This window comes from Melozone crissalis, unplaced genomic scaffold (assembly GCF_028551555.1).
Source record: "Melozone crissalis strain CALT ecotype California unplaced genomic scaffold, PUWL_Pcris_2 ptg000068l_1, whole genome shotgun sequence".
NCBI classification, from domain to species: Eukaryota; Metazoa; Chordata; class Aves; order Passeriformes; family Passerellidae; genus Melozone; species Melozone crissalis.
In genome coordinates, this window is record NW_026535846.1 from 11823680 (window position 1) to 11837654 (window position 13975).

The window sequence follows — 13975 nt, forward strand, 5'->3', positions numbered from 1 at the left end:
CGTGCCTTTCCAAGGCGGGCCCTGCCCTGGCTGAGACAAGGGTGGCACTAATTACCTTTGTACTAATATACAACAACAGAATTTGACAAGACTGAAATGATCCCCAACCCAGGCTGCCTCCAGCCCCTCGCAGGTCCCGCTGACCTGCCTGACCCCCGCCCCTGCTCCGGCCCGGGTTTTCCATCTGCTGCCACCCCGGGATGGGCACGGCCCCGCCCGGGATAGCCCCGATCCCGCCCCCGGGATGGGGAGCCCGGCCCCGGGATAGATCGCCCCGATCCCGCCCCCAGGATGGATAGCTCCGCCCCGGGATGGATAGCCCGGCCCCGGGAGGGATAGTCCCGATTCGGGACGGACAGCCCCGGTTTGGGATGGACAGCCCCGCCCGGCATAGCCCCGCTCCCGCCCCGCGCCGCCGAGGGCAGGTAAGGGCTGCGGGGCTTCGCCGTGCCGGGCACAGCCCCGGTGTGCCGGGAGGGGGGCGGGAGCGCAGCCCGGGCCGGTGTCCGTGTCCGTGTCCGTGTGCCGGGTCCGTGCCCGTGTCCGTGTCCGTGTGCGGGGCGCAGCCGCCGCCGGGACACAGCGGTGCCTGCCGAGCCTCGCTGGCCGTTCGGCGGCGCTGGGAGCGGGCGGAGGTGCCGCTGTCCCCTGCCCAGGTGGGTCCGGGACATCCCCTCCAGGCAGGGTCTGGCCTCGGGGGCACCGTGCGCTGGGCACGCGTGGCCTGGCAGCGGTGGGAGTGTGGGATGGATCTGCCGGGCAGGACAGCGGGCAGGACACGGGGACAGCCTCGGTGCCCGTGGCGGGGCGGCAGTGCCGGCGGGGACACGGGTTCCAGTGCGCTCCGTGTGCCCCGCGGCAGCGCTCGGGGTCCGGACGGCGCCCGGCAGCACAGCACGGAGCTGGCCGGGCCTTCCCCAGCCCGGCACGGCACGGCTCGGGGCTGGTTCCGCCCACCGGGCTGCCGGGGCCCTGCCTTGGCACGGGGCATCGTTCCCCTGCGTCTGGCCGGGACTTTGGGCTGTCAAATCAAAGTGTGTCTGATCTTGCATTGATGAATTGCGTTATCAAAGCAATTAGTCACAGAGTGGTTTTTGTCCCATCTATTAAAATGAAGTTTGTGAGGCAGCTGCTGGTTTTCAGAGAGATCACAGAATCAGAATAGTTTGGGTTGGAAGATCATCTCATTCCAATCCGCCTGCCACGGGCAGATACACCTTACTCTAGACCAGGTTGCACAAGCCCTATCCAACCTGGCCTTTGACAATTCCAGGGATGGGGCATCCACAACTTTCCCTGTAGAGAAAATCTGACATAAAAAACTTTCAAAAAAGTAAAGTCCTAGAAAATAAGGGGTACTTTTGATGATTTATAGTGTACTTTTTGTTATTACTCCCCCACTTTATATTCTAAGTAACTTGCAAAAACGTGGAATGTGAAGTGTCACTTCCCTGTGGCTTCTGCTGTTTTGTCTGTATTTTCCTAGTCTCCCTTCTCCATCCTGGTTTTATTTACTTCCCTGTTCATGCTTCATTGTTGTAAATGCTTGACATGGCAATAAAACCAGCATTTATTAACTTCTGCTCCCTTTGCAGCCATCTCTCCAGTGTGATCAATGCTGTTGTATAAGCCATGGTAACCTATGACCTGTTTGGTCCTTGGGCATTTTTTGGATTGCTTTGGCACTGAGTCATTTTCACATGAAATAGTTTGCAGTGGAGCTTATTCTCTCCAGTGATGCTGTAAACCATTCTAGACCCCTGCATCTCTGTCCCTGGGGCAGACCACAGGACATGGTCAGACAGTGCAGATCTGCTGACCTGTCCCTGTGGAACTTGAGTGAGGGTGTCAGCAGGCAGGAGTTAGCTGCTTCTGAGGGTTGAACCCAATTCCTTACCTCCCTCCCTGTTCACCTTTGGCAGAATATCTGAGAAACTCCACGTGGTGACCCAAGTTTCTGCTCTCCTGCACAATTCTGTAATTGAAGTGTAAGCTTTTTTTTTTTTTCCTCCTGAACTCATAAATTGTATCCCTTTAATGGGCCTCTATCCCTGGGAATGGGGCAGCCCTTGCCACAGTATGGCACAACGTGGGACAAAGTGTTCATTGTACACGAGGCTCGCTTTGATTGCATTTAAATCAATATTGTTATCTGCACTCAGAGATGTAGCAGGGAGTGTGTGTGTTGGGGGGGAGAAGAACAAAGCAATGATAAATGTTTGCAACAAAGCTGAAAGGAGTACAAGGCTGTCCTGGGGTGTAAACAGGCGTCCGAGCAGGAGAAAAAGAAGGGCTTGTTAGTGACACTTGATTCAAAACCAAGTTACATTTTTTTTGCAAGTTAAACCTAATGCTGCAGTTCATCTTGGAGAGCCAAACCAGATGGCATTAGAAACTCAGTCAGGGAGGATGCTGCTGGGACCTGCTCTGGGTGGCTGCTTGGCTGAGCCCCCATGGCTTCAGGAGCTTCAGCCCAAGCTGCTCCCTTCCTGCAGACCTGCACTCCCAGGGCTGACACCACAAAGCAGAGTCACCAGTGTGGAGTGTCCCTGGGCAGGCACCTTACCCTCTGCAGCATAATGTGCATTTTACACAACAGCAGCATCATCATGAAGTTGTGTCTGGGCAGAATTAGTCATTACTGCTCATATAAAAGTCCCCAGTCTTATTCAGCTTAAGCATCTAGAAATAAAACTACACTGTTCAGCAGTTCAGATGACCTTGTTATTTTTATCCAAAAAGTCTGTTTTCTCCACCTTCCTTCAAGATTTGCTAAGTATTCGTGGAGCTGCACAGATGGAAGAAACACCTTGTCTGTGCAAGAAGTGGGACCAGATGATCATCTGATCCTGATTTTATTTTTAGTGATTTAATTAAATCAGTGCAATCTGTGTTTGGACTTCTCACTCAAGTTTGTCTAAACTTTTATGTTAAGCTGAACTAAATGACAGGCCATGTCCACATGCAGATTTGTGCTGGTTTAAGCACATCTGTTTATAGCTGTGCTTGTAGCTAATTAAGCTACTGCAATTTTGTCCAGCAGAGAGAACCTGCTATGAGAACTGTGGTTTTGTGTTGAAATTAGTGAATCTGATTCACTTTTAATCTCCTTGTGAATTGAGACTACCCATCTCTGGTAGTGTTAGCCTCCTCATGGCTGTGGGTGTTGGATGTCACCCTTCACTGGGCAGAGTTAAACCTTTCACCTCCCTGCAAGCACTGCAGGGGACAGACAGTGGAATCAGGTGCCTTGTCCTTCTTGTAAGCAATGGGTGCTGCCAGGGCCTCCTGTGCCACTCAGGTCATCCTGCTCCTAGGGCACAGACATGGCTGCAGTGGGTGAATTAATGGCTGAGTCTGGTTTGCATTGGAAAGTTGCTTTATTTCTGGAAGGAAAGTGGCCAGTTTAAAAAAAAAATATTCCTATGTATGAATTTGTTTTCTCATGGGACAAGGTGTGTGAAAGCCGGGGATGTGGCAGATTCAGCAATGGGCTCACTCCCCCTGAGTTTCCTTTCACTGTATGTCAGGGTAACAAAGTAAAACAGCTTTAGTTAAAATTTCAGTGTAGTGCATTTCTGCACTAGAACTGGGCCCAGCACAAACCAGTCTAGGCCTCAGCACATGTTTGGGAATTAGAAGAGAAAAAGTCATGGATCCCAGATCAAACATGGACCTTGGGCATCATTTTTCTCCCCTTCCATCTTGGGGGGGATAACTCCAGCCTCTGGATGCAGACCTCTTTGTTTTGGCATCAATAACTAGAAGCTAAATGTTGGGTGATTGCTTCCTAAGAGTGTTTCTAAAACTCCTTTTCCTGGGTGTTGGGGGGAATTATACCAGCCAGATATCTCAAACAATGCAATGCACCCTGCTGTTTTACAGTTAAATCAAAACTGGAATGAAGATATTTCAGAATCATCCAGGCGTGGCTGAGGCTTAAAAATAATCAGTGACCAGAAGGAAGGATCCCTCAGTATGCAAAGTTTCCTAAACAAACAGCACTGTTTTCCCTTGGGATTTATCACCACGCCTCATGCCTTGAGCTCAGCAGGCACAGGAGTACAAAGGAATTGGGCCCTGCATATTTTCAACTTCACCCTGTTACAAAATGAGGTGGTTTTAGCATTGTGTTTTTTTAAATGAAATGTCTTCTGATCTGGAGGACTCCTGACCAGGGTAGGTGTTGCAAGCTCACAGTTATTGGGGCATAACAAGCAGGGTCAGGAAAGCAATTTAAGACATGTCACCACTGCAGGCAAACATGGAGAAATTATGTTTGGAAGAAAGCACAGTTGAGGTTAGCAAATATTTTTCTGGGTCAAAAATAATAGACAGAAGTTCTCATGGGTGGTTGCCTTTTTCTTCATCTTCCATTTCTGAGTTTCTTTGTTTGAACTCAGCCAAAACTTAACTTCCACCTCCCATTTTTCATACTGAAAATATCTGAGTTCTGAGGATGAGTGGGTGACAAAGGAGGACAGGGAGGTGATTAGTCTAATTACTGCAGTGTCCTAGCTTTAAGCTGTTAACTGCTCAGCTTTAGATACCATACATTTAATTGTCCTTACCTTTTCAAGTGTAACAGCTGAGGAGATGCTTTTGGGAGTGCTCATCATACCAGGTGGCATCTGGAAACTGCTAGCAGGACAACTGAGTTTTTAAAGGTGATATAACAAGTCTGTTCTCCCTTGGCTGAGAGGGAAGCCTGGACACCAGGATGTTCTCTGATGGAAGTGTCAGTGTGGCAGAAGCACAGCAAGATGTCCATGAGATGCCCTAAGCTAAGCTGTGGGGGTGAAGGGCTGTTACAAACTAATAAATAGGGAATGCAAATCCTTGTAGAACTCGTTTTCTTGAGGGCCTAAGTGCAGATTTAGAGCAAAGCTCAGGACAAGCCCCTGCCCCCACCCCAAAGCCATTTAGTGGAGGTGTGGGAGGCTTCCCCTGGCCTCCAGCAAAGCTCTTGGGAGAGGAATGCCTGTGCTGGGAGTGAATGGAGGCACAGTGAGTCCAGCAGGGGACACAGCAAAGTCTCTGAGGTACTGGAGACTCTCTGGAGATCCAGCCACCCTTGTTCACTGGGATATCAGGGGATTTCTTGGTGTCCCAGGTGGCTGTGCTTGTTTATTTGTGTTCTGGCAATCTGCAGAATTACAATGGACTACATCCTGCAGGCTCTGCAAATAGTTCCCACCTATGAAATAAACAGAACTCTCAAATATTTAGACTATAGCATTGCATTATCAGTTTATTACCAATTAAAGGACTTGTTGACCTTAAGCAGTCTGAGTCAGACTTCTCCTCTGATGGGTGTTTTTATTTTGGCAATGCTGGTTCTAGGAAATAATGATTAAGACTGAGAAGCTCAGTCTTTTGTTTACCCTAGGTGGTAACCAAAGGATGGTTCATTTAATTAAAAATGGCTAAAAGGAAGTAAATTGTGTGTAATGCAAATTCCACCCATGCAGTTCCTTGTTAGAAGGAGATGAGCAGATTTCAGTGGAGATAATTATTCATGTGGTGGTTATATTGCATTGGGTAGACATAAAGAGGGGAGGAAAAATCCTGAACTGACCCTTCTGTAATGCCCTGGGTCTGGGGTGTTCTTTGGAAGCCAAGGTATTTCTGAGGCTGAGTGCAAACAGGCAGAATTCACTCATTTCCTCAGTTAAGCATTCCTCACATGCACTGAACAGGGGAGTTTGCTCATTTTTTTGGCTTAGCATTGTATTGTTGTTCTAAAATATCTTCTACTGGCTGCTCTTGAGGGGCTGGGCTAGAGACCTGCTTGTTCTGATAAATTCCTGCAATTCCTCTGTGGCATCTCAGGGCCATTCCTGATTAGTGGACATCCTTCACTAAAGCTGCCTAAGGGGAGGGGAGGGAAGAGATTTTAATAAAGCAGCAGAGATTCCCCATCATGCTGGACATTATTGGAAAGTGTGATGTGGAGCAATGACTTGATCTGAGAGAAACCACCCAGGGCTGTGCTCAGGATAAACTGAGCAGTGATTTTTGTTCTGGGTTGCACACTGGAGGGGAGAGCCATCTCTAGGGTCAGAGTTGCTCTTTTCTAGTCAGGTCCTGCCAAAGCTGCCCTCAGTGGGGGTTACCAGTAGCATGAGCTGCTCATTGTTCCGTCTGAGGTGGGACTGGCACTCTGTCATGTACAGCCCTCACTGAATAGAGAAAAGTATCTGTAAAGTCTGTGAGTAGTTGAGCTTGAGCAATTCTGGCATTTGTGCCTGGCATTGCCAGAATTTGGCCTTGACATTTCCTGTGTGATGGTAACAGATGTGTTTGGATGTGGACTGCTCTGGGAGACCACAGTTGCCTGCTTTGTTTGAAGTTATCCTTTATCTTATCAGCTGTCTCTCCACCTGAAGGCCATTTGTATATGACTTAGCTGCTTAGGAGGGTATTGGGTAGGAGGGTTTTGGGTAGGAGCTGAAGGCCTCTCTCTCACATTTCTCTGCAACAAGTCAGACAAAATATCATTGCAGTCAGTGCAGTGAGACATTTTTAGTGGGATTGCTTTTCAGAAAGCAATTAAATATATTCTCTGTTCTGGTAGTTCACAGCTGTTCTTAGTCAGCAGAGGAGTAGACAGTTCAGAGCTGCAAGTGGTTTATTGCAAATTAGGAGAAAATAATGCTCCTTGGAAGAGCTCTCCTGATGCTGTGGAGTTTCACAAGAACTAAACAACAGGCAGATATTTTCTATATTCATTTCATTACAGTGAGAGGGGAGATGTGAGCACAGAGAAAGAGGAGGGCTGGTGGTGTGATGTGGCCACAGGCAGAACAGACAGGGCTAGGGGTGTCTGCTCTTCAGCCATGTGCCTCTCCCTGGGACAGCCCTTGGTGCCTCAGGAACACTGTCCTACTGCCCAGTGATTCCATTCTTTAAGAGCAGTGGCTGTGAGCTTGTGCAATACCTCTCCCATCTGTATTTTTGCACCTTGAGGGCTTGTCTGTGTGAAAAGGGAGCACTTGGATCAGTTGAGCTGCCACAGGCTAAAGTGGGGCTCACGCCTGGCCCCTGCAGCTGCCCCATCCCTGGGCTGGGGCTGCCCCTTGCCTTGGTGACAGTGGCCAGTGCCAGCCCTGGGCACAAATACAGGGCACCAACTGGGGTCACAGCTCCTCTGCACTGCAGCACCAGGCAGGGACAGACAGCCCAGCCCCACAGACAGATTTATGCTGGTTTCCAGCCCATCCCTCACAGAGAGAAAGACCATCCTACACTTTTATTTTTTTCTCTGCTGGCAAAGGACATCCATTAAAAATTACAGTATTATGACAGAGAGCATTATAACGGCTGTCACTGTTTTGCCTGATAATAAAAATAAAATAATAGTAAAATAAAAGTAAAAGAGTGATGGCAATGCCTCTGCATATTTCACTAGTTGCAGAAGCAATCAGATGGGAGGAAGAGTGGGGCTGGGCTTGCCAGCATGAGACAGAGAGAGGCACATGGCTGATCATGGGCTCTCTGGGTATGGTGGTTTTGGCACTAAATCTTTCTGGTGCTGTTAGCTACAGCACATCCTGGGAACTGCAGGGTGACTGGGTGCCAGGAGCACATCCATCATCCTTAATACAATGCTGCTCTTGGCTTTGACCTGCCCTCCAGGGGCTGTCTTGACTAATGAGGGTACTGGGAAGTGTCCACACACTGTAAAGCAAAAGAAGGTTATTTCCTTACATTGTGACATGATGTATGATAAAGAGGTATGGACAGCAGCCTTTTCAGCTAGCTGCTATTTTCACTGGGCTATGAATAGTCTTGTGAGATCAGTATTATCTGTTCCAGGTTTTGTTATGCTTTGTGTTAGGAGGTTTTCATATCTTTATTACATGGACCTATGTGCACCTCCAGGTCTAAAGGGTGAGGTGGGTCTAGATGGCCCTGTGCTCACCTAGGTGATGGAATGGGGTCTTGGCTACCAATCTGTCAGGTTACAGTTCCTAAATTCCTCCTCTCCCTTTACATGCCACTCAGTGTCTAGCCAATAAAATCTGCTTGGCCTGGGGTGTATGTTATTAATCTGTGCTCATCCCAGTGCTGAGGAAGATGTGCAGCAATTTGAAGGAATGATGCATGCTGAGAAATCAGAACCAAGATTGGAGTGCCCTGCAGATGGCCTACAAATAATTTGTGTCTGTAGGAGATGTCAGCAAGGGCACTGAGCTGTGCTGGGTATCTGAGCAGTTCAAGCTTTAGTTGTGCAGAGTATTACCTTAGTTCTGAGCTCAGTTAAACCTCCCAGAAATAAAATGAAAATGCAGCACAAAGAAGGTGTCAGCCCCTCCAGCATCTGCCTTTCTAAAAGGGGATGTTTCACACCTGCCAGGCCAAGCAAGCTTTTAATTTTTATCTGATTAAACTATTTGAAAGAGAGTTACTTTAAAAAACCCAAACAGCTTCTGGAACAACAGCCTTCTCCAGTACTTTTATGAGTAACCTTCTTAGCTTTTCTGCAGGTCATCAGAGCTCTCCTCCCTCTGAGGGCTTGGCAGAGGCATTTGCTGTGCCCTGTGTGAAGGCTGGCACAGCCTGTCCCTCCCAGCTGGGCATGGCTTACAGCTGGCACTGCAAAAACAGTCCCACAGGGGACATCCCCAGGGCTGCAGCTGTTGGGAAGAGCCTTTTTGCACCTGAACACTGCCAGCAGTTCTGTAGTAAACCAGATCTGGGGCTGAGAAGGGTGTGAGGAATGAGCAAAGCTCCCTGAGTAGCACCTGGAATGAGTAAACAAGAAACTTCCTTTGTCTGTAAAGAGGAGCCATGGCTGTGACACAGGTCTGCAAGATGGAGCAGGTGATTGCAGAGTGATCCTTACTCTGGGTTTTCTAATAAAATACTTGAGGATGTAAAACGAAACAAGCAAGTGGCAGGTCAAAACAAATCAAGGACAAGTCCTTTTGTGTTTAAAATGTAGTGAAGCTGTGGGACTCTGGGGCTTTGAGGATATTGCAAATGCTTAAAATTTATGTGAGTTCAGAAAGTAAATGGAAAAGGTGTGAAATTCAGGGACAGAGCTCCTGGTTCAAGGTACCTTACAGAAGCTGGAGCACAGGATGGCTCTGCTGTAAGCTCTTAGCCTGTGTTCAAGATCAGCTGGTGCATTATAGGACCTTCAGTCCAGCTGTGTGTGCCTGTACTGCCCTGCACTGGCACTGAGAGCCTGTTCAGAGATGAGATGCCAGGGCAGGCTCACGTCTCCAGCCAGCCTGGGCTCTGTGCATGGTGGCAGTGCCATGCACCAGCACAGATCTTTTCTGGAGACTGAAGCACTGGCTGCTTCCTGGGCAGGTGGCCACAAGAAATCAGAAGCTACCACAGCAGGAGATGGAGCCAGTTATGGCACATGATGGGTCCTGCTGCTGCTTGTCTCCACACCCAGCATTTGTCAACAGGGCTGGGCATGGGAGTTGGTCTTTGTGATGTTCTCTTCCCCAGAAAAGCAGGCAGAGGAGTGAAGGTCCTTTGCACACCCAGTGTGCTTCTCTGTTCACATCTATGGCCTTTCCTGTAGCCAGGACAGTTTTCCCCATCTGCTTTGCTGTGAGATGCCAGCACTCCCTGTGTTGGGGTGTCCTGGTGATGCAGGACCTGAGGGCAGCCCAGGTTAGTTCTGCATGCTGGGCCATAGGCCTTGAGCAGAAGTTGCCTATCTGGACACAAAAAATTCACTTTTTTATGATTTTCCATTTTTCTCCTGTCACCAGAGAGAAATCCTGACCTAGGAGGGGTCTCCTACTGGTCAGAGTGAAGGAGAGTGCAACTTTCTTTGTGCTTGTCACAGTTTGTCCCCAACCAGCTTGCACCAGAGAGCTAAATAAAGTGCTTGCACTGAAGAAGTCTCAGTGTGGGGTAAATCTGCCCCAGCACTGTGCAATCACCCCTGTCATTGCCCCACAGAGCTGCAAGGCTTTTGTGTTTTCCTTCCCAGCTGTTTGCAGAGATGGCAAGGCTGGGGCTGGGCAGGACACACAGAAATTGTTTTTGTCTGTGTGGGACCCACAGGCTCCTGGCTTTCCAGCTGACTTAGGTATTTGTTCTACATCACCCCTGTGGTGTCCAAACTGTCCAGTGACAAGGCTTTGTTAGGGGAGAGGATTGTGTGCACTCCAACAGAGCAAACCCAGCTGTGTGGTGCTGCTGCAGGAGTGTGAGCTGCCCCAGGGATGAGGCAATGGCTGATGGCTGGCACTGAGCACTGTGCCTGCCTGATAACGTTCTGTACCTGCCTGATAACGTTCTGTACCTGCCAGCTCATTCTTATCCTCCCTCTATGGCACTTGTAGACCCAGGTGAGCATCAGCACCCTGTCCCTTGCTGCTCTGCACCTCATGGTTCACGGAGGGCTCTCCTGTGGAGCTCTGCACTGCCCAGGACACACATGGGGCACCCATCAGAGGCTGCCAGGCTCAGTGGGGCAGGGACAGCCCTGTGGCCACGCTGCAGATGGACATAATTCCCCAGGCTTGTGAATTCCTGCAGGGCTGGGGCAGCAGCTTTGCAGCTCCTGACACTTCCAGCAAAGTCTCCAGCTCTGGTGGAGCAGTCTCCTAGAGCAGCTCACCTTCCCACAGCAGGTGCATCAAGTGGTTTGATTTTTAACTATATAAACAAAAGGAGTTGGCTCTTGGTTTCTGTTAACCTTTTCCTTCTAATGTAGCTATTTCAGTGAGAGAAAACATTTTCATGGGAAAGGGAAAAAAAGTCTCTTTACAAAGAAGTAGCCCTTTTTCCCAAGATGTAGCCTTTATTTTTAATTGACTGCCATACTGATGAATAAAGATGAGTCTTCTCTGAAAATATTTTCTGAAGTAGTTTCAGCCCACATGTCATGTGGCTTGTTAAAAATAAATAAAAGTTCTCGAGAAGCAAATACTGTGATATGTCCCTAGATACCTTTTCAAAAATAAAATCTGTCCCAGAAAATTCTGTGAATGTCTTTGTAGAAGCAGGATTGTGCCTGAGAGCCAGAGAGGAGTAGATGGAACTAAGCATGGAAGAGCCATGACAAGCTGGATGAAATGTAGGTTTAAACAGTAGAGATTCACCAGAGCTTTTTTATTATTGTTTCTGTTGAAACTATTTAGAGTGCTATAGATAGTTTCTCACATGATAAAGGCTATGTTGTAGTGTGACAAGCACAGCTATTCTTGCCTTAAGAAGTAGGAAATGTTGTTTCCTTTCCTCCAGCAATTTTTTACAAAAACAATAACAGTTTTTATGACAATGCCATTCCTTTTATTAGCTTTTTCCTGCAGTGTTCTGAGGTTTTTATTTGTAAACATTATGGTCACATGCCTGTTCTTTCTTTTAACACATTGTTACACCATTACAAAAAGCACAAACATTTGTGAGTTTATCATCTGTAAAATAAGGTAAGTCTGAAATGATGTCAAATGTTCAGCTGAAGTTCAGCTGAAGCACTGGTTCTCAGCTTTGGATGGGTCCCTTGATGAAAGAGGTGCACCATGTGCAGTCCAAAGTGATTAAGTCCAAAAATGATTAAGATGCCAGCTTTGAGGGATCTGAAGGAGCTGTGGTGGTTAATGTGGAGGCTGAGGTGTTGAGCCCAGTGAGGATGGCTGCAAAGGGATAATTCCTGTGTCAGCTAGGGTGGGCTGACACCCATCAGGTGTCAATCAGGTAGCAATAGGGAGAAGTTCTTGCTGACAGCAAAGCACTGAAATAGGTGGCCTGAAAGGGCTGAGGTTGGTATCCTCAAAGGCACAGGTTAGAAACTAAGGGTGATACAAGCTTTGAGGTTAGGGAATGGGCCTGATGACCTTCAGATCATGTTTGCCATGAAAGATGGGATTTATTGATTTTTAATGATCTGACTCCCAAGGCTGTGGCTTTGGAAGAAATAGCAAAGTATCATGAAAGCCACAAACACTTGAAAGGTTTGCAGACAGTAGAAAAATTGAGTGAGGTGGAAACTGCCTACATGGACAGGAGCAGAACTTTTCCTTCCTCAAAGGTGGGCCTTACTGCCCTCAAGCTGGGCAGGAGAGAGGAAAAGGAGTAAAGTGTCAAGGCAGTGCTTGTTTTACCTCTCCTCCACGCCCTGCAGCCTCTGGCAATTTTCACTGTCTTTTGAAACACAAAGTGATCTGCATCAGTAATGTTTGAATAGCAAATATATGTGCAGCATAAAGCAAAGGGCACACATATTAGGAAATGAGCAGTATTTGATAGCATAACATGCAGCAGAAATACTTGCAGGCTGCTGTTCTGTCATCTTCTGATTGCTTTACAAAGGTTGGCTGCTTTTCCTTGGTTTCATTTAAGGCATAAAGAAGTGAAGATAAGAAGAAAGGAGGTAAAAAGCAAGCAAGCAATTTGGTAATTCATATCCATATTTTGTTTGTAGCATGCTGAGTTGACTGTTTATCTATTAGTAGGAAAGGGCTGAAATAAAACATTGTCTTGGTTGGGTTAATACCACGTGAGGAGCTCTAGGACAGGGAGGAAAGTAGGGCAGCTTGTTTTGGAACTTGCTGGAGAACAAATACAAACCCCCAATGTACACATTCACTTGCCATATGTCACGCTTATCTGAAAGGCATCTCGGTGCTGTTTCTCTGCAGGGATGCTTGAACTCCACAGAGCAGACTTGCCTGCTGAGGAGAGCACATGCCAGAGGTGCTGCTGTGGGTGAGAGGAGCTCTGGTGCCTGTTGAGGCAGGAGCTGCTCCTTCCCCCGCTCCCCTCTGTGACTGACGCTGGCACCAGGATCGCTGCAACTGAGCCTGAGGAAAAGCAGAGGAGCCTGACTTTGCTGAGGGAATTCTCCTGGCAGGGGAAGGCATGCAGCAGAGCCTGGAAGTGCAAGTCCAGGTGCTAGGGTGAGTTCCACCCGAGCCATGCTGTGGTGACTCCTCTCTCTGCACCGCGTCTTGCTCGGCACCAGGGCACTGTGAGCGGCTGCCCATGGCCCTGGGCTGGACTAGTGCCTGCTCTGAGTCCCCTTGAGATACCTGAGGAACTGAAGAAGACAGCAGGGAAGATGTTGGACTTGAGCTTCCTGACCGAGGAGGAGTATGAGAAGCTGATGAAGGTTCTGCAGAGAGATGCAGAGCTGAAGAAGAAGGATGGAGATCGCATCAGGTGAGTGTGATGGCAGGGTGTGAGCTTCCCTTGGGGGAGACTTATTCACTTCTGTGAGAGAGGAGCATGTGTGTGTGTGTGTGCAGGTTGCAACAGTACTGTCCCTTTTGCTCAGATCCTGATAGATCTTTTCATTGTACCTTGTCTTTCTCAGCCATCCTCCTGTTGCTGCTGTGCTCTCCTTGCAGGAGGGGATTCTCCTTTTGAGTTCATCATCAGCCCTCAGAGATGCCAAGGGCAGTCACCCCTTTCCTTTTCAGTGGGGAAAGATGCTGATTTCTTGGTGGCAGAGGTCTGAGCAGGGGAGCAGCTGCTACCTTGTTTTACTCACCTGGTAGCACAGAAAGGGCATAGTTTGTTTTAAAATGAGATTTTACAAAATGAGATTTTACATCCCCTTCTCTGTTGCCCCTTTGTTTTTTGAGGTGGGTGTGTGTGCACCATGTGTCAGACGGAGAGGGGTGATTAGAGGCTACATGATCTGCCAGAGGTTTGCAGGGAGCTGTTCCAGAGCCAGGGGTTCTGGCTCAGTTCAGCTCCTCTGCCACTGGCCATCCTGGAGCTCAGCTCTGGTTGATCAGGATTGCTTCTTGCTGCTGTTGCTTTTTAAATGCCAGCCATTAGACCATCTGGGCTGACAGTGTGCACCAGGCTCAGGGAGCTGCCACTGAATTCTCCATGGCAAGAAATTAGTAATGCAGTGGGTGTGGGTGGCACTGTGCCAGTTTACCCCAGCTAAGGATGCAGTTCTTCTATTTGCTGTTGAGCCAGAAAAAGCGTAATCCCCATCTAGAAAGGATGCTCAAGGCTTGAAGGGGGAGCAGGAAGCTTTGCTGCT

General features: G+C 48.4%; 1 protein-coding gene across 2 annotated transcripts in view; it reads left to right on the forward strand.

Moving 5' to 3' along the window:
• Positions 1 to 341: 341 nt before the first annotated feature.
• LOC128945770 (synaptotagmin-like protein 4) overlaps positions 342 to 13975 on the forward strand; it is a 32323-nt gene continuing 18689 nt past the window's right edge. The window contains exons 1-2 of one of the 2 annotated variants that reach the window (XM_054289626.1): positions 342 to 425; positions 12618 to 13137. In XM_054289626.1, the coding sequence (XP_054145601.1) occupies positions 13037 to 13137 (101 nt within the window). In that variant the 5' untranslated portion in view covers positions 342 to 425; positions 12618 to 13036. Of the gene's footprint in view, positions 426 to 12559; positions 13138 to 13975 lie in introns of those variants that run through there. The other variant, XM_054289627.1, reaches the window with a different exon arrangement.